The 21,018-nt window shown below is 36.0% G+C and overlaps 3 protein-coding genes across 5 annotated transcripts in view; 1 reads left to right on the top strand and 2 right to left on the bottom strand.

Annotated features, from left to right (window-relative positions):
* The window catches only part of siah2l (seven in absentia homolog 2 (Drosophila)-like), a 44,369-nt gene extending 40,784 nt beyond the window's left edge, over positions 1-3,585 (bottom strand). Inside the window, exon 1 of the mRNA XM_048167040.1 lies at positions 2,966-3,585. Coding sequence (XP_048022997.1) covers positions 2,966-3,406 — 441 coding nt within the window. The 5' untranslated portion in view covers positions 3,407-3,585. The remainder of the gene's footprint in view (positions 1-2,965) is intronic.
* A 4,322-nt stretch (positions 3,586-7,907) lies between these two features.
* Positions 7,908-14,485, bottom strand: taf9 (TAF9 RNA polymerase II, TATA box binding protein (TBP)-associated factor). Of its 2 annotated transcripts, none has more exons than XM_048167316.1 (7): positions 14,329-14,485; positions 13,843-13,924; positions 13,248-13,384; positions 13,033-13,167; positions 11,956-12,037; positions 11,632-11,763; positions 7,908-8,245 (listed from the first exon to the last, which is right to left on the bottom strand). In XM_048167316.1, the coding sequence occupies exons 1-7, from the start codon at positions 14,368-14,370 to the stop codon at positions 8,082-8,084; spliced, it is 774 nt and encodes a 257-aa protein (XP_048023273.1). In that variant the 5' UTR covers positions 14,371-14,485; the 3' UTR covers positions 7,908-8,081. The 2 variants fall into 2 exon arrangements, with proteins under 2 accessions (XP_048023273.1, XP_048023274.1); XM_048167317.1 differs by having other exon boundaries at positions 11,632-11,742; positions 14,329-14,484.
* Positions 14,486-15,102: 617 nt separating this feature from the next.
* Positions 15,103-20,921, top strand: rab24 (RAB24, member RAS oncogene family). 2 transcript variants are annotated; one of them, XM_048167318.1, is made up of 9 exons: positions 15,103-15,577; positions 16,470-16,613; positions 16,836-16,904; positions 16,984-17,062; positions 17,608-17,675; positions 17,760-17,859; positions 17,970-18,020; positions 18,122-18,181; positions 19,372-20,921. In XM_048167318.1, exons 2-9 carry the CDS (start codon positions 16,497-16,499, stop codon positions 19,542-19,544), a joined length of 717 nt encoding a protein of 238 aa, XP_048023275.1. In that variant the 5' UTR covers positions 15,103-15,577; positions 16,470-16,496; the 3' UTR covers positions 19,545-20,921. The 2 variants fall into 2 exon arrangements, with proteins under 2 accessions (XP_048023275.1, XP_048023276.1); XM_048167319.1 differs by having other exon boundaries at positions 15,106-15,577; positions 19,091-19,764.
* Positions 20,922-21,018: the final 97 nt, after the last annotated feature.

Here is a 21,018-nt window from a genome sequence, read left to right as displayed (position 1 = left end):
CACTGTTCTTTTCACACTGCATGACTATCTTGGCCAGCATTCAGTCGCTGCTTTGTTCAAACTGCACGATGGATCGGCGACAGAAGGTTTCACACTGCATGACTTTACAATAGGAAGAATCGCCGACAACTCTGTCTGGCACGCAAACTACGTTTCACAACCAAACACACGCGAGACGTGACAAGGAAACAACGCGATATCACGCGTTCAAGACCGGAGTTCTCACGTGAGACTGGCCCTGCGTTTCAATCAGCTCCCTAACTCCCTAGGTCGTGAATCAGTATATAATGAAAGTGAATGTGGCTGATACCCTGATCAGTGCCCTGACTACTGAACTAGGGAGCTGATTGAGACACACGGTGGGATTATTAATAAAAATAGTAGTCCGCAAGAAGCTTGAAATACGAATTGCCTGTGCGCTGATTTGCAGCGAAAACAACATAAATAAAAGAAGAATATGGAGAAGGAAATGTTTGGGGAGACTGTGGATTATGTGTTCTGCAACGACAGTTGGAACTAAATACATAACTTTTCAATGTGCTGCTGTTGCGGATAGTCAAGCAAATGTTTGTGCTTTGTTTTTGTTTGATAGAGTTGTAATGTTTATCTGAAATGAAGCCATGCTTGCTGATAATGTGGTCTATAACTCCTCCCCGAACTCTCCGCTGCTCTGTATCTTGCTCTCTCATTGGCTGTCGGTCATCGCCGATGTAGTTTTCAGTCAGAACACTTTTCACACTGCATGATTTTGAATCGCCGACAGGTCCAGATATTTAGCATGCCAAATATCTCACGGGTGTAAGCGACTCGTCGGCGATTCTCCCAGATCGCGTCTTTGCTCATTCACACTGCGTGATTGTCACTCGCGTGAACGAGCACCGATTTGCCTGTGATTTCGGGCATTTGTCTGCGATTTCTCAAACCTGTCGGTGAGCCAAAATCAGGGCTAAAATCGTGCAGTCTGAACTCGGCTTAAGGAAAATCCCAAATTCAGTATCTCAGAAAATTAGAATATTGTGAAAAGGTTCAATATTGAAGACACCTGGCGCCACACTCTAATCAGCTAATTAACTCAAAACACCTGCAAAGGCCTTTAAATGGTCTCTCAGTCTAGTTCTGTAGGCTACACATTCATGGGGAAGACTGCTGACTTGACAGTTGTCCAAAAGATGACCACTGACACCTTGAACAAGGAGGGCAAGACACAAAAGGTCATTGCAAAAGAAGCTGGCTGTTCACAGAGCTCTGTGTCCAAGAACATTAATAGAGAGGCGAAGGGAAGGAAAAGATGTGGTAGAAAAAAAAAAAAGTGCACAAGCAATAGGGATAACCGCACCCTGAAGAGGATTGTGAAACAAAACCCATTCAAAAATGTGAGGGAGATTCACAAAGAGTAGACTGTGTCAAGCCACTCTTGAACAACAGATAGCGTCAGAAGCGTCTCGCCTGGGCTAAAGACAAAAAGGACTGGACTGCTGCTGAGTGGTCCAAAGTTATGTTCTCTGATGAAAGTAAATTTTGCATTTCCTTTGGAAATCAGGGTCCCAGTGTCTGGAGGAAGAGAAGAGAGGGACACAATCCACGTTGCTTGAGGTCCAGTGTAAAGTTTCCACAGTCAGTGATGCTTTGGGGTGCCATGTCATCTGCTGGTGTTGGTCCACTGTGTTTTCTGAGGTCCAAGGTCAACGCAGCCGTATACCAGGAAGTTTTAGAGGCACTTCATGCTTCCTGCTGCTGACCAACTTTATGGAGATGCAGATTTCATTTTCCAACAGGACTTGGCACCTGCACACAGTGCCAAAGCTACCAGTACCTGGTTTAAGGACCATGGTATCCCTGTTCTTAATTGGCCAGCAAACTCGCTGACCTTGACCCCATAGAAAATCTATGGGGTATTATGAAGAGGAAGATGCGATATGCCAGACCCAACAATGCAGAAGAGCTGAAGGCCACTATCAGAGCAACCTGGGCTCTCATAACACCTGAGCAGTGCCACAGACTGATCGACTCCATGCCACACCATATTGCTGCAGTAATTCAGGCAAAAGGAGCCCCAACTAAGTATTGAGTGCTGTACATGCTCATACTTTTCATGTTCATACTCTTCAGTTGGCCAAGATTTCTAAAAATTCTTTCTTTGTATAGGTCTTAAGTAATACTCTAAATTTTCTGAGATACTGAATTTGGGATTTTCCTTAGTTGTCAGTTATAATCATCAAAATTAAAAGAAATAAACATTAGAAATATATCAGTCTGTGTGTAATGAATGAAAATAAAACACAAGTTTCACTTTTTGAATGGAATTAGTGAAATAAATCAACTTTTTGATGATATTCTAATTATATGACCAGCACCTGTATAGGTGTCAATTTCGGACACAGCCTATGCCCCATCTCAAATTTTAAAGCTAAAGTGTAATTTTTCGCGCCCCTAGCGTCACCAAACGAAATACAAAAATAATTGTTCCCAAACAGGTTTCCCAGACATTCCCCGCCTCCCTACTTGTCATCTGTTGAACTAAAAGATAATCCCGCCCCAAACACAAGCCATTGGTTGAGACAATGTTTATATGTCGGCTTTGGTCGGGATGCTCAAAATATCGTTTTGAATTTTAATGTTATGATATCTAAGCACTACTGCATATTAAGCTATAAGAATAAGTAATAGATTAAAGTATTCTAACACTAAAAAAATAGACAGTTCATCTGGATGTCAGTGCAAATATAAGCAAAAGTTGCCTGAAAATATGAATTAAAGAGAAGCGCTGTATCTTCTTGGCTTGATGTAATTTACCTGTGGCATCCAAGCTTAAGTTACACAATATGACCACACTTCCTAAACTTATGGCTGCCTGTGTGCCATCATACAGTAGTACTGATTCTGAATTAAACAATCTTCTAGGCAACTTTGGATTGGTTATGACACCTGTGAATGTATTTCACCAGTGCTACGGAGTTGTTCTTACCTTACACGGAAACGGCAGAGTAGATGCAACTTTTTCCATTGCCAAGTTCCTTATGCTCGGCGTAAGAGGGCCGCGACAGGTTGGACAACAGCTGAGCTTTTGCCGGCACTGGTTACAAACCAGGTGTCCAGCCTGGCACTGCAAGATCGGAGGCAGCACATAGTCGAAACACACCGGGCATTCAAACAACGCTGTCAATTCGGCTGACTGTCCTGGTAGGGCAGCGGCTGGAAGGGCTACAGCGGCCGCGGGCACAGTACCAGAGCCCGGGACAGAGCCAGATACCCCCGCGGCGGCTGCTGCTGCGGCCGCGGCGGCAGCAGCTGCAGCGGCGGCGGCGGCAGAGGCGGTTGTTCCTCCAGAACCTCCATGCTTACTTCCTCCTGCTTTACCAGCTCCGAGTCCCCCGGCCGCGCCACCCGTAGAGGACGGACGGCTCATGGCGAGGAGTGTAGATCTCTGATGGTGTAAAACCCAGACGAGTTCAAGCCCGAGAGCCTCACCATATACTCCCGACTGAAGACAGACTCAGTTCCGAACAGCCTCCAATCCCCCGCGGATACAACATGGCCGCCATAGTTTGAGAGCGAGTAACGAGTCTATTGGATGAAGGAGATTTGATAGACACTCTCTTTACCCAATCACAGAGCTGCTCTTGACGTTTACGTAAGAGCACGTCTACGTGACTGGATAGTGAAGTAAACGGCAAACAGTTGCACTATGGCACCTCAACACGACCAAAGGATGTTTCACCGTTTTATGCAATCCGAGGACTGGCGCATTTAAAAGACTAAAGATAAACCATTAGAACTAATCAATGAAAAAAGGACATAAAGTCTTTAAAAAAAATCCCTTCCTTTCTGGTTCAATAAAATATGTTTTCCACTTTAGTTAACATGTTTGGGATCATGCACAAATTAAATATGTGCAATGAGTATATTCAAACTAATTAACTTGAAATGAGCTCAACATTATTTTCATTTTTTCTTAATATAGAAAAAAACACTTCAAAATACATATTTAATACACGAAATATTGAAATATATATTTAATACCATTTTAATTTTTTTTTTAATACATAAGATTTTGTTTCTACAGTGCTCAGCGTACATTTCCAAAATGTTGACAAGACTAAGTTTAATATAACATTGGTTTAACTTATAACATGAAAGTAAGGTTAATAATATAACTTAGATTACACATTTTTCAGTTTTACTCAAATTGGGGTGATGCAAAAATGAGTACACCCCACAACAAAAACTACTACATCAAGTAGTTTGTACGGCCTCCACGATTTTTCATGACAGCACCAAGTCTTCTAGGAATGGAATATGAATAAGTTGGCAACATTTTGCAACATCTATCTTTTTCCATTCTTCAAGAATGACCTCTTTTAGAGATTGGATGCTGGATGAAGAGTAATGCTCAATTTGTCTCTTCAGAACTCCCCATCGGTGTTCAATTGGGTTCAGATCAGGAGCCACTGAATCACTTTCACCCTGTTCTTCTTCAGAAATCCAACAGTGGCCTAAGATGTGTGTTTAGGATTATTGTCATGTTTGAAAAATGCACAATGACCAAGGGCACGGAGTGATGGTAGCATCTTCTCTTTCAGTATAGAGCAGTACATCTGTGAATTCATGATGCCATCAGTGAAATGCAGCTCCCTGACACCAGCAGCACTCATGCAGCCCCACATAAGGACACTGCCACCACGTTTCACTGTAGCCACCATGCATTTTTCTTTGTATTCCTCACCTTTGCGATGCCATACAGTTTTGAAGCCATCAGTTCCAAAAACATTTATCTTTGTCTCATCACTCCAGAGTATAGAGTCACAGTAGTCTTCATCTTTGTCAGCATGGGCCCTGGCAAACTCTAGGCTGGCTTTTTTTGTGCCTGGGCTTTAGGAGAGGCTTCTTTCATGGATGGCACCCATGCATGCCATTCCTGCAGTGTACGCTGTGTTGTGTCTCGGGAAATAGTCACCTCAGTTTGGCTTTCTACTTTAGATAACTGCAGTGAACTTGCATGCCAATCTTTTTCAACCCTTCTCATCAGAAGACGCTCCTGTCGAGGTGTTAAAGGATTAGTTCACTTTCAAATTAAAATTTCCTGATAATTTATTCACCCCCATGTCATCCAAGATGTTCATGTCTTTCTTTCTTAAGTCGAAAAGAAATTAAGGTTTTTGATGAAAACATTCCAGGATTATTCTCCATATAGTGGACTTCAATGGAGCCCAAACGGTTGAAGGTCAAAATTAGAGTTTCATTGCAGCTTCAAAACGTTCAACACGATCCCAGACAAGGAATAAGGGTCTTATCTAGAGAAACCATCGCTCATTTTCTAAAATAAAAAAATGATATAAGTAACAATAAATGCTTATCTTGAACTAGCTCTCTTCTTCTCTACTAGAATTCCGGCAGTGTGGACACTGCTAAGTGTATTACTGCCCTCCACAGGTTACAGTTTGAACTAATTGTTATATACTTGCACTAGAACAGGGTCTTATCTAGAGAAACCATCACTCATTTTCTACAATTTTTTTTTTTTTTTAATTTTAGCCACTGTCCTGCAGAGTTTAGCTCCAACCTTAATCTATCTATCTATCTATCTATCTATCTATATATATATATATATATATATATATATATATATATATATATATATATATATATATATATTTAAATAGACCAGAGTATAGATTAAATATGGGCCTTGGAAAAGGCTAGCTGACTTTATTGTGCTTTGACTACAGTGGGTAGTTCCAGTGTGGACAACATCCATACATGTCATTTCTGCAGGCTGCATCTTACTCTGTCACTCTTTTCATAGCTTTTGCTGGCTCTGAAACACTCACTTGGTATTTCTCCTGCTCTTTGTCTAGCAAAAAAATCACTCATCACTTAATGAAAGCTTACAAATGAAGGCCTGATTGTTTCAGGGGCCTTGTCACAGGTTTATTGACTTTGAATTTCTGTGTTACTTTTACTATATTTTCACACTTAAAACAATGATTTGGTAATCCTCTTGTACTCTTCTGTGCTAAGAAATAAGTCTCTGACAGTTCTCTCCCAAGTGCTTCCATTGTTGTCAGTATTAAGTCTGAGAATGATTCAGTGGGCTATATAACACTTAATTTTTAAGAAATTACTTCTCTTTAAATGTTTTGTTTCTCATCATACTAACCTTTTAATAAAAAAAAAGCCTTAAACTTACACCAATATTTTTATTTATTTAGCACTATTTAGTAAATGTGTGTATATATATATATATATATATATATATATATATATATATATATATATATGTTAATAAAGTCAAATAATTGTATGTGAGAGAGTCAGCTGTAATATCATTGCGTTCCTATTGATCAGTGTTAGAAAAGCTCAGCTTAGCCTGACAGTTAGCCTGCTCCAGACCAGGCTAGTTTCCCATCATAAGTTGCCAGAGTAACTGAGTTTGAACTAATTTAAGTTTGTTTTATGAAACAGAATTCGCTGACAACAAGTCTGACTAAGTAAAATAAGCCTGGCTTGTTTTCTAATCTTGTTTTATGAAACAGCCTTTAGAACAAGCTAATCAAGCTCTTCAGGATTACAAAGGCTATAGACAGGTGAGGGTTTTTTTCAGGGTTGAAGCTAAACTCTGCAGGACAGCGGCTCTCTAGGACCGAACTTGCCTACCCCTGCATTATTGTATATGACAATTTAGTTCTAACTTTGACCTGTGGAGGGCAGTAATACACTTAGCAATTTCTACACTGCTGGAATTCAAATAGAGAAGAAGAAGAGAGCTGGTTCAAGGTGAGCATTTATGGTTAAAACGTATAAAATTAGAGAAAAACATGAACATCTTGGATGACATGGGGGTGAGTAAATTATCAGGAAATTTTAATTTGAAAGTGAACTAATCTTTTAACTTCCATGGATGACCTGGACGTCTCTGTGAGAAGGTTGTAGTTCCATCTTTTTAACTTTTTTGTACCACTTTTGCTACAGTATTCTGACTGATAAGTAAAGCTTTGCTGATCTTCTTGTAGCCTTCACCTTTCTGGTGTAAAGAAATTATTTTCTTTCTCATGTCTTGTGACATTTCTGTTCCATGTGGTGCCATTGCTGACAGCATGAAATGGGAAGGGGTTTTAACACCCTTTTATAGTCAGCTGTCTGCTGGACACCTGTGTAATGAATAATTAGACTCACTTGTGGTTGAATTCTTGTTAAATTAGACATTTGTAGTCTAAAATTTAGCTTTGCTCCAGAGACTTTCAGTGGGGTGTACTCATATTTACATCACCCTAATTTGAGTAAAACTGAAAATTTTGTTCTCTAAGTTATATTATTACCCTTACTTTCATGTTGTAAGTTAAACAGATGTTGTATAAAACTTAGTCTTGTCAACATTTTGGAAATTGTTTGTGTTCATTGAGATATTGTTTAAAATGTTTTTCAAAGGGGGTGTACTCATTTACGCCGAGCACTGTATGTAAAAAATTTGTTCTATGTAAATAATACACAAGAGATAACATTTTACTGCTGGCACCATGCTTTACCAGGTAAGCTACAGATACACCTTTGTACACTTGGCCAGTTAATAGTAATTTTTAGTTCACAAACGGTGTACATCTCATTTGCTGCCTCTAAATTATATCAGTATAATATTTCAGCATACATCAGTATCAGAATCCTGGAGTAAAAGCACTTGTCTAGCCAGCTCCCTCTGCTGGCATTCTGTTGATTTCATTAGAAATAATTTAATTTATTTATTTTTTAAATTACATTTTATTTACACATATTATGAAATTATCCAAATAATTAAATTGCCCTTGATTAAGTGATTAAACTGGCTCAAGGTGATCAAGATTTTTTTTTCTGCACCATTGTTAACTAACTGTACCACTAAATGAAGTCTGAAATAAAAACAACCAAACACACAATTTATCATTTTATTTTATTTATTTATTTTTTACTTACAAAAATGAACAATAAATGGTAATATGTAATGGTACTATTCTAAACAAGACAAGACTACTGAAAGGCAAATTCAGAGTTATCAAATGCTTATTTACAGAATCACTTTTTCTTCCATACTAGTAAGAAACCGCAGCAGGTCATAAAGCATCATAGTCATCTTCATCTTCATGCTTCCTCTTTAGAGACGTAGAGTCACTAGATGAATTCTGTGACACCATATTTGTAGTAATAAGGATGTTCTTGGAGCCGATGAGAGAGGGGTTGATGAGGACGTTCTGAACCGTGGGAGTGGTAGGAGTAGCTGTGAATGAAAAATTAAATCATTCATAATTAATGTGGTTACATTACAGTTTAATGCTTTTGAAAGAAGTATCTTATGCTCAGCAAGGCTGCATTTATTTAATTTAAAACAAACAAAAAAAAAAAAAACGTAATATTGTGAAATATTATTACAAATTAATATATTTGGTAACACCTTACAATAAGGTTCATTAGTTAATCATTAGTTAAATGTAACGAACTAACCATGAGCAATACATTTGTTACTGTATTTACTATTCTTCATTAACAATAATGAAAATACAGTTGTTCTTTGTTTGTTCATGTTAGCTCACAGTGCATTAACTAATGTTAACAAGATTTTAATAATGTATTACTAAATGTTGAAATTAACATGCACAAAGATTAAAAAAAATGCTGTATAAGTGCAGTTCATTATTAGTTCATGTTAACTAATGTAGTTAACTAATGTTAACTAATTAACCTTATTGTAAAGTGTTACCATATATTTTTATATTTTAAACTGCAATGGACAACGGCACTTAAAATGAGTGTCCGTAAGAAGATTTAAAAATCGGGACATTTTCAGAGGCAGGAGAAGAGATATTCTGATGATTACTGTGTAAAGAATTTTCCAAAATCAACAGAACACAAAGTTTTAATCCAACCCAAGCCAATCTGAGAAAGCAGCGGCTAGTAAACATATGTGCTCCTCTAAACTAGTGACCACAATGCTGAAGTGTGTGAGACCTGATGAATATGAACATCTATCTATCTGTATAAAATATTTGAATTACTTTTGTCATTTTTTATAGTAAATCATTTCACTGTAAGATATTTACATTTATGCAAACATTCTTAATATTCAAAGTAGTAGTGCTGTTAACCCGTTACTTTAAGATTAATTAAATATTAATTAAGATTAAATACAACAAACAAGCAATCTTTTTTTATCAGTCAAATTAATTAAATTTTAAACTCAACAGGTATGAAATATGATCAGTAAGAGAAAATACTTAATGAGAAGATGAGTACTGGACTGCGGCAGGTTAGTGGGGAATTATATTTTTTATTCAGAATGCACAGTTGGAAAGAAAATATATTTATAGCAACATTTCAGCAGGTTCAAGATAATTCATGTTAACGCAGAGAACATTATTCATTGTTTTAATGAACTGACAACCATAAAACATAGTAATAATCTGCATTCTCATGTACGTAGGTGCGCTGAATGCTGTTACCGGAAACTCCTGAGTTGTAATAAGTAGAACGTGGAAGTAGTTGTGCAACATTTATTCCTGTGATGGTAAAGCTACATTTTCAGCATCACTACTCCAGTCTTCAGTGTCACATGATCCTTCAGAAATCATTCTAATATGCTGATTGCTGATAAGAAATGTTGAGCAGCAAATGTTGAAAACCGTTGTGCTGCTTAACATTTTTGTAGAAACTATGATACATTTTTCAGGATTCTTTGATTAATAAAAAGTTCAATGAACATTAATATTGCAGCATGATGAGTTTATTTATACCTTTATAAATGTGTTCACTGATCAATGTATGATGAATAAAAGTATTAATTTTTTAAATCTTATCACTAATGTTTGAATTGTTTCCACAAAAATGTTAAGCAGCAAAAACTTAAAAAAAAAAAATAAATAAATAAATAAATAAAAAATCGATAATTAGAAATGTTTCTTGAGCAGCAAATCAGCATATTAGAATGATTTCTGATGTAATGATGCTGAAAAGTCAGTTGTCATCAAAAGGAATAAATTACATTTTTAAATGTATTAAAATAGAAAGCATTTGATTAAATAAATGCAGCCTTGGTGAGCATAAAAGACATCTTTTAGAAACATAAAAAATTGTAATGTTTCCAGACTTTTGACAGGTACTGCAACTCAATCAACAGATTAACTTTTGACCTGCTTACTGATTTGGCACAAAATCTTCCCATGGCTCTTAAAGGATTAGTTCACTTCAGAATTAAAATTTCCTGGTAATTTATTCACCCCCATGTCATCCAAGATGTTAATGTCTTTTTTTTCTTCAGTTGAAAAGAAATTAAGGATTTTGAGGAAAACATTCCAGGATTTTTCTCCATATAGTGTACTTCGCTGGGGTACAACGAGTTGAAGGTCCAAACTGCAGTTTCAATGCAGCTTCAAAGGGCTCTACGCAATCCCAGACAAGGAATAAGGGTGTTTTCACAACTGAGGATTTGTTTCGGAACCTGGTGCATTTTCTTACTTGGCTCGGTTTGTTTAGGAACATGGCAATTGCGCTTGGACCCGCACCAAAACAATCGCTTCGAGATCGGGGCGGTTCGCTTGTGGTGTGAAAGCAATCCGACCCAACGGACCAATGAACCAAACTTTATTATATTTCATAACGGGAAATGTGTTATATAAAATGCAGCAGTGTTTAATTCTGTGAGTGAGCACATTAGTTAGGCTACTGCATTTAAAAAACAAAGATTTTTTCATCTTAAAACATTGTGTAATCGCGCTTCTCCGTGCAAGAACACTGTCCTGACAAAGCCTTGATTCCCACTCTAGCTGCATTATAACATCCATATTGTGTTTGCATGTGTCTCAACAGTCTATTAGACAGTACTGGGAGATACAGAGAGATCGTGCTTGAATTTGTACGAATGTAGTACATAATTTAACAGCGGGAAAAAAAAAAAAATGTAAAATTAAAAACAAAAAAAACAAAAAAAAACTGTATATACTTTTTAATCTCAAATGCTCGTCTTGCACTAGCTCTGCGATGCGCCACGCATTACATAATCACGTTGGAAAGATCAAGTGTGACGTAGGCTGAAGTATCACGGTATGACGAAAAACTCCTATCTCATTTTTTCCTCCAACTTCAAAATCGTCCGACATTGATGTTTTACCTTTTTTGTAAAAGGTGTTTGACTTATTCTTTGCATGTTCGCTTTGAAGACACTGGATCTTCCACCAACATCACGTGTGACCTATCCAACATGATTAAGTAATGCGTGGCAAATCGCAGAGCTACTGCAAGATGAGCATTTGTGGTTGAAAAATATTTACATTTTTATTTTATTTTTATTTTTTTACAAAATGGACAATCGATTCTCTAGATAAGACCCTTATTCCTTGTCTGGGATCGTGTAGAGCCCTTTGAAGCTGCACTGAAACTGCAATTTGGACCTTCAACCCGTTGTACCCCAGTGAAGTCCGCTATATGGAGAAAAATCCTGGAATGCGTTCCTCAAAATCCTAAATTTCTTTTCAACTAAAGAAAGAAAGACAAACATCTTGGATGACATGAATGTGAGTATATTATCAGGAAATTTTAATTCTGAAGTGAACTAATCCTTTAATATACAAAAAGAACAAGGAGAACTGCTTGTTCTAAGGTGGAAACTGGTACCTGATTTGACAGAAGCAGCCTGTGAGTTGGGAATCTGAACAGTGAAGCGCTGGCCGGTCAGTGACACAGGTGTTCCCACTTTTGTCCCCACTGTCTGCACTGATGGAGTACCTACAAAACACGATGAGGATCCTGAAAATGGAGTTTTAGATTTCGCTCATTCACCAATGACAAGAAACAAAGGAAACCAAATAAAAGCTCTTCTTGTAAGACGTTAGCTCAATGAATGTATGTTGGAAATCGTAAGCATGTAAAGTGTCCTGAAAGCTCATTTAGATGCTTGAGATCTTTCAGTTTATACAAAAAGCATTTAGAATAACTGACCAAGAGTTGGAGTGCTTGGCCTACTGGACACGGCCCCCACGCTCAACCGTGGCACTGTTATCCTGCCCGCGGACGAAGACACCTAAACATTCAAATCAGAACCATATCAGACTGTGCATTTTAATTTACATCTGTTTATTTTATTTGAAGAACCAGGATTTTAAAAAAAAACCTCGATATGAGGAAATTGAATTTTAAGTTATTATCAGGGTTATTATAGTCTGACTAAAAAATAAAACCATAAAACAACCTTTGGAAAAAACCTTACCTGAAATAAAATACACAACATTTTATATCATATAGTTGGCAAGACAACATTTCTCATTTATATTTAGCTCTACTTGATGTACTAAAATAACTACATATAAAAATGAACAAAAAAAAAAAAAAAAAAAAAGCAACAAAATTACTAAAACTTTATATATATATATATATATACACACACACACACACACACTTATATATATGGTCATATAAATTAATAAAATGCCATTTGCATTTTAAAAATGAATACATTTTACTATTTATGCCAATATAAAATCCATTCATTTCGATATAAGAACATGTGACTGAGAATTTCACATGAGGGTATAAAATTTCCCCAATGATTTTGCAATTCAAGTTGGTCATGTGAATTGGCTGTGTTGACCAATAGAAAGTCACTTGATTTGAAAAGTGCTTTATACATGCGCCATAGACCTTTTTTGCCCACAAAATTTTGCTGAAAATTGTGACTGCACTTTTGGAAATTCCTTTGGTAAAAAGAGCGGTAACATTTAGCTCCTAAAACATCTGGAAACCTTACATTATTTTAATAATTATTTTAGTCTATTTAATTATGATCAAATAGATTCAAATAAAATACGTTGTGAAAAACAAAACTATGGCTGTCGAATATTGTTGTGGATAAAAGGTGAAAAAAATAGTTAAATAATATAAAGGATAAAATGTTGAAAATCATTGCACTACAGGTACAATAACTGTAGTAAAACATCACAAGTATCCCTAGATCACCAAATCCAATTTTTAGACCAGACTGACTAAAACTGTATATTATCACATTATCTAAAGTAATACCTTTTTCTGCAAGGACTTCAGTCTGTAGTTTGGTGCGGTGAGACAGTAGCGGTCTGGTGGAAGGCGTGGACCTGTGTACGGTTTGATCAGAGGCAAAGGTGTTTGGTTCTTCTGCCTTGCAATGTCCAACAGAAACTGAAACCATGGACCAAACAGGACTGTCAATTACCTGAAGTCACATATGAGTTATGAATTATTCATCAAGAGAGACTTACATCTCGTGGTGGAGGAGATGTGAACGACTGATCCACTCGACACTGGATTGCTAACCTTATGTCATCTGCATCCACAGTGGACTTCTTGGCATGGGTGGAATATATTTTTGCATCCTCAATAATGGTGGTTACATATCCTGTAGAAAAACATCAATGTTAAAAAGTTACTGGATGATTTTCTAGTACAGAAAAGTTATTGCTGGAGTGCGTTCATTTCTCTAAAAGCATTTAACAATATACTTAAAAGTCGGTATGAAGCGGATGTTGTGATAAGTCTTTTCTTCGTGAATTGGCTTCTTGAACAAGAAAAAAAAAACGTAGGGCAGGACTTGATTTTGTCCATCGAGAATTGATTGGATGGTTGTGGTTTGCCATTAGTGGGATGTCATGTGAGTGACAGGTTGTCCCACCCTCGCGCCAGTAAACACGTCATGAGAGAAGTGATTTAGTTGCAAGAGGGAGGGAAAGTTATTTTGATTAAATATTACGAGAGCACATGGATAAAAAAAAAAGATTTGCATGGATAAATCAATTATAATAAACGCTGTAATATTCCATAAACAAATACAAATTGTCCATTTTGATCCTGACTTACTGTATGTAAACTCCAGCATTTGATTGATCACTCTAGGCTCGTACTCCGTGACCCCCATGTCTTTAAGTATCTGCATCATAACCTTTAAAAATAATAGTAAAATAAGAAAGCAAAAAGTGCGAAAGGGAAATATTAAGCATACTATATTAGCATCAATTCGACTCTGTTGCAGGTTCTTTGCAGTGATGTGCCAGCACATATCTTACTTTACATTTGTAAATTCATCATTCATAAAAAAAACTTCAAATTTACAAAAATATGGCAAATTATAACACAGCATGTTAAAATCGCGCCAAATTGAAACTCAAACCACTGCATTACAGTGGACCAGTTAGCGTGCTAACGCATGTGTGTGCACAAAGAAGAATAAGTAGGACGAATAAAATACACAGTCGCTCTTTAAACATGCTGCTTTAATCACTACTGTTTTAAAACAATAAATGGTGCATACTACAGTAATAAAACAGTCTTTGATTCATTATTTACCTGTGCATCTTTAGGTACTGTTTTCGGAGACGCCATTTTCATATGAGCTCAGAATCTCCTCCCCTGAAGGCTCGGGTTGTGTTTCAAAACGGACTGAGTTGTCTACCTAGACAGCATTTTGGCCACCACAGGCGGTGCCGAAGCAGCGCAGCCACTGTGGATGAAGAAACAATGAGTGGCGGAGACAAGCAACCAATCACAGAGAGATATGCAAATATTCAGCCAACTGTGACTCGAGCATCCAATCAGCAGCGGCTTAGACATTCAACGCGCCCAAACTGCAGCACGTGCCTATAGTGATAGGACGTCTGAATCATTTCAGCGAATCGGTTCTTTCGAACAGTTCGTTTCAAGCAACTCATTTTAAAAAAGATATCGTTAAACGTTACAATAAAGCCATATGTTTTTCGATTACCTGTTTTTACTACCTGTATTTATTGAAATTTCATGTGTCCAAGTTCAATTCGTTACAGTCACGATTTTAACTCATTAAAAAATTATTTTGAACCTAAATATAATAAGCATTTACATGAAACAATATTAGAATTAATATCCAGCTTGAAAAATATTTTTGCACGTTTTAAAAATAATCTATAATTAGCTCTAATTCATAAGCAAACTAAGTTGTAAACATATTTCCAGTAGGTTTTATTCCTGATATTTCTGCAAATCCCCCAGAAACGTTAGAACTGATTCACTCTGATCAGTCAACAAACAGTTCAATTAAAAGATCCGATTCGTAAGAACGATTGTTTCCCGATTCATACATCGCTATTTGAGACACAACCACTGTCCCTAGTGAAGTCACATCCTCCTCTATATAAACAAAAAAAAACATACACTAGTTTATTCCAGCTAGCTGGACACACTACAGTTCCTCTTCTACCGAATACATCTAACATCTGTCACAGCATTTACTGTAGTATTTCCCATGTAAACGGGACAAAACATGGCTCGGAAATTATCTAGCTCTGCTGTATTTAGTGATGTTGAAACTAGCTAACCTGTTTTCCTTTCGTTTTACGGTGAACAAATCACCGATTATTTTATTTTTGACCGTGTTCTCAGTTTGAAGTGTCTTGTGATTCGCTATTTGTATTTATTCATCAAGTAGTCTTTAACTGTATTATTAGTTTTCAGTGGCATATCAGTGGAGATTGCTAACTAAACCATTAGCCACCCACTTACAGTATTTGTCTGTCAGTAAAGTCACTCTGAAGTCCCGTCAACTGATACGTTAAAAGCGCAGGTAAGTGAAAAATATGAGAAGGCCAACAAATCTCTAGTGTGTTTCACATGGATAATATTTTGCTTGATATACTGAAACTGCGCATTAGCCAAAGCTAGCTCTGATTTCTTCCACTACTACAACACTTTAGCATACTTAAAAAACAACAACAACAACAATAATAATATTTATTACGGAAATAATATACTTAAATGCTAACTGAACGCTATGTTGTCGGACACTAAATTTATATAGAATACTCTTCAATTTAACTAACTGCTTTTTAGCATAATATTACAGATTAAGCTGATCTGTATATGTAATTTCATCATTCTACTGTCTTTGAAATATAATTAAAGTGTACTGCATGATGAAACTTTTGTCATTTGTTTAAATTCGTTTGTAATTACACATTTGTAATAATGACGCTGCAATTTAGAACATTTAAAATATATTAATATTAAATGTAAAATTGAATAACGCACTACAGGTGTGTAAAATCAAGTACTTTACATGTTAAATGTGCTTTACCATCTTAGTCAACCCATCAAAATAAGTGTACTACTTGTAAACACAGCAAAACATTTAAAATGTTTTAAAATGTACTTTAAAGAAAACTTTTAATTGGACATTATTGCAAAGTGCACTTTTTAAAAGTGTACTTAAGCACGTTAAGAAACAGTCATGTAAGTTTACTCTTTTTAAGTGGTCTTTTTATTTCATTAATATTATATTACCTGCAAATACTGTTTTTCTTTAAAAATATATACCTTCAAGATTTGAAGTACACTACAAGTGCACATTCAAAACATTTAAGCACACTTCATTTTCACAATGATGCTGTCCATATCTACAGTATCTATATATTATTATGTCTACACAATAGACCCATGTCTTTTTATTTTTTCTTTAGTGTCTTTTTCTACAAACCCAAATAATCATGACTGCCATGCGAGTGGATGCTAAAGTGGTCATGCTTGGCAAGGAGAGTGTTGGTAAAACCAGCCTGGTGGAAAGATACGTACATCGCCGCTTTCTTGTGGGACCTTATCAAAATGTAAGTTTGCGTTTGCATAGACACCTCAAGAAGTAAGCTCTCATTAAAGACATTTTTGTGTAAGATGTCCATTTGACTGGGTATCAGCTGTCTCTAATCATGTGTCACATAAACCAGCTCCACAGGTAAAGCCACCTTCCACTGATGTCAGTGATTTCTTTAACGATGACCTGATATGATGTTGCTAAGCTTGATGTGTTCATTTGTTTTTGTCTCATTAAGACTATAGGGGCTGCGTTTGTTGCAAAAGCCCTCAATGTCGGTGACAAAGTGGTTACGCTGGGAATATGGGTAAGTGTTGTCACTATGGTCTTTTATATATGCTCGTCAACCACTTATTAGTGACTTCATGTGTTTCCTTTAATCTCAGGACACTGCTGGGTCTGAACGTTACGAGGCCATGAGCAGAATCTATTACAGAGGAGCCCGTGCTGCCATTGTCTGCTATGGTATATCCCTCTTTCACAGTTTGACACAGAAAGTGGCTTTTTTCATGTAGCAGCTAGTCTAGCAGTCAGGTGACTGTGAGCAAGTAAATGGCTCATGCTTGCTCACTCTGTGTACATTTTACAGTAGTTACGAATCCTGCTAGGCTTGGTTTAAAATAAGTTAATCAGGGCTACATAAAAGTTTGGGGCACAAAATAAAAGATTTTACTCTGTGTGTTTTTAGGGCTGTCAAAGTAAAAATGTGTTAATATAATGAAATATGTTTAAATTATTTACATGATGTGGCTATTTTGTTATACATATATACACAAACACAGACACTTATGCTATTTCTTATATACTATAAATGGGTTTGTATTTTGGGATCTATGAAATTTTTTGTATGTTAAAAGAAGCTCAACAAGTTTGCATTTGTTTAATTAAAAATACAGTGAAAAAAATAATATTGTATTGAAATATTTTTATTAGTCCCTTACAAGAGAAAAAGTTGTAAAACATCAATATTTTATTTTAAATATGTGGTTGTCTTTGACATTTGCACTTAGATTTGACTGACAGCAGCAGTTTTAAAAGGGCCAGGTTCTGGGTGAAGGAGTTACAGAACTGTGAAGAGGTAAAATATACCCACGTCTCACAAAAACAGGAACATCTCAGGATTATTCAGCACAACTTTATTGACACATTATTTTATTTTCAGCACTGTAAAATATATTTGTGTGGTACCAAGAGTGACCTAATTGAAGCCGATCGAAGTGTGCGGCAAGTAGACTTCCATGATGTTCAAGACTTCGCAGATGGTAAGCATGAATTTAGCTGTTTTTGTTTTTCCATGCAACAATTGCAAAACATTTAAAAAAATAAAAATAAATAAATAAATAAATATCAACATTATAACTTTTCTTTGCAGAAATAGGTGCTCAACATTTTGAGACCTCCAGCAAAACAGGAAAAAATGTTGGTAAGTGATACTTAAGTGTATCTGCTCTGTTGAGCACTACTTATGTGTAACATGCAGTTAGATACTGAGAAGTTTCACTTCTTGTTTGTTTTTTTGTACAGATGAGGTGTTTCAGAAGGTGGCTGAAGATTTCAGTAGCTGTGCTTTAGAGTTCATGCAAGGTGGGAATTTGTCGCAAAATAAAACTTTTACATAACACATTTATTTTTTTTACACTATACACCCTATGTCCTGTGTGTTTCAGGTGCATCAGCTTTCATGCTAACCTATTTGCTAACAATCATAGCACTCTGTCAGTTACTTGATGCTTAGCATAAGCATGAAAAGCACAGAAACTTTTTATTACAATGACCTAAGTAAACTGCTTGTCTTTGTGGGGAAATAAAGATACAGCCCACAACGATGATATCTTAGATCAAAGATTTACAGGCTTGGAAATACCTGCCTACCCTACATGGACTTGGATGCCTAAAGACCCGTTCACACCAAGAACGATAACTATATTAGCGTCCACACCAACGAACTATTACGCTCTGTTTATTCTAAGCGCGTGCTGCAGGTTTGTCGTCTGCTGTTTTAAATGCTCAAGCTCTTTAAATCGGAATGAATTTTGATTGGCTGTCAATGTTTTTATCGTTCATCAGCTGGAAAAAAAAAGTCATTCTCAAAGTGATTCCAACAATATCATTCCTCTGTGTCATTATCATTATAGTTGTGGTGTGGTTTTTGAAATATATATTTTTGTCATTAATAGTTATCGTGCTTTGTGTGAACGGGCCTTAATAGTTATTTAATAACAGATTTGCTTTCTCTTACCGTGTTTTTGTCTATTTTCTACAGTATTGATAGAAAAAAACACATAAGTTGCTCTTTTTGCTGTAAATCAATACTGTTGAAGAGTATTTATTAATTTCCAAAGCTTTTGATGTTCAAATCATGAATGCGTTTGATAATAATAATTTTATTTACTAATTTGATTAAGGCAAGTAAATAATAATAGGAATAGAATTGCTAAAATAATGTGATATTGTTTATATTTTTATTTTATTTTTGATATTGTATCCTCACAGAAGAGAAAGGGGTGGATCTCGGGCAAAAGAAGGACTCTTATTTTGACAACTGCTGCCATAACTGACCTATCACAGGAAAAACTGCTGTATCATATGATCTATTTTGGGATGACTGGAAGCTCTCTGTCTTTTATACTCCTCACAGCATCAGCTGGAGTGTTTTGCTTTTTCCTTTTTCCTTGTTCTTTTTTGCTGTGCAGTATGTTGAGATTGGGCTTTTGAAAGTGAAGGATTCTTCCTTTTCTTGTGTTCTAGCAATGAACATTTTTTTTCTTTGTCAGGAACACTTTTTGGACCTGAGAATATTGACTACAGCAAATATCAACAGTGCATGGCAATCCATTTTACCAAAAAGAAAAGACGCCAAGTAAGCTTTAGGGACAGATGCCATTGCATGGAGATGATCGTTGCCAATTTTCACAAACAATGCCTTGTGATTCATCACCTTTTATAATTTAAAGTGTCTCCATTTTATAGATCTTTTGAGGATCGCCATGTTTACACCCTTCATTTATCACACTCTACTGATAAATGCACGTCCACACTAAACTGAAGCCATTTAAGTTGCAGTTTTCACAGATCTGAAACCAGATCTGAAAACACTTTCTCATGATAATGGTTTGGATGTTGATGGGGTGGAAGATCACAGAGAGTAAAAGGCAGTTTCCCATTCATGCTCGGCTGAAAAGCTGCTGTCAATATGTTAAAGGCTAATAACTATGGTCACTTGAACATTATATCATGGTGAATTTGATATCTGGAAATATCACAAAAACTGTTTGCAGTTTGCAGTGTTTGATAATCAAGCCCAAAGTTTCCTGTATCATGTTGTCCATTATTTGCAGTTGACTGTTTGACATAATAGATCTATCCTGCATTCCAAAAGTGAGTTTATGTGCAGCCTTTGATGAATGTGATGTTAATGTTTACAATGTTATTTCAATTATTATTTAATTTTACGTCAATATAGTTTGGGTAAGATATTGTAAACTGGGACACTAACTGTTGTGAACGTGTACTTTACGTGAACTTTACAGCCTTAGTTCGTTCTCAATTCATATTGTGAATGTATTAAATACTGCTCAAAGAGGCCTGTAGCTAAAAATATGGTTCTTGTGAAAACATTTGCGTAATTTACGTCGGATCCTGATATTGTGCCATTTTTTTACCGGGCATCCTACAGGAAAGAAGGGCCCAATAATAATTTACTTTCTTACAGATTATGTGAATATTATCAAAAAAAAAAAAAAAGCTAAAGCATGTGATCTTAAACACCTCTTGCATATACAGAGCATTTTTACCAAGTTTAAGTGTATCAAAATTATATAAGCTAAGCAGCCCAAGTCATTATCAGATATTGGAACAATAAAATATCAAGTGTGCGTGCAGTATGCTTATCAATACTGTAAATGAATCCTAGAACTTTGAGGGGTAATCGCCTAAATTCAACATGGATTTTTTCCCCCAACATATCATATTCATCCTTTGCTGCCTATTCCTGCTTGCCCTCACATGTGTAAGTTATTTTTGTTTAAGATCGACTCTCTCACCAAAATAATTAGCAATTCTGTGTACTGCATCAGAGAACAAAATTCATTGAATATTCTGTATCATTCTTGTACATTACCAAATACTCATATATATATATATGTGATTTTGTAGAAATTAAACTGAAAATTTAGACATTTAGACATTTTCTGCACTTTCAAGATCTTTTACACAAAGAAAATGAAATTAGCTGCAAGAGTTTTGCGTGGTGACACTATTGCCATGACAGTTGCCTCAAATTCTCATTAAAATTCTCATTACTGTATAGAATACAGAAATTAAATCATCCTGTCTGGACATTTTTTTTATTATTATTAAAATCATTAAATATAAAGTACAGTACAACAAATGCTGCCATTATCTATAGGCTTACTTAGAAT

The sequence above is a fragment of the Megalobrama amblycephala genome, linkage group LG18 (assembly GCF_018812025.1).
Source record: "Megalobrama amblycephala isolate DHTTF-2021 linkage group LG18, ASM1881202v1, whole genome shotgun sequence".
Lineage (NCBI taxonomy): Eukaryota > Metazoa > Chordata > Actinopteri > Cypriniformes > Xenocyprididae > Megalobrama > Megalobrama amblycephala.
This window is presented reverse-complemented; position numbering and strand designations above follow the sequence as displayed.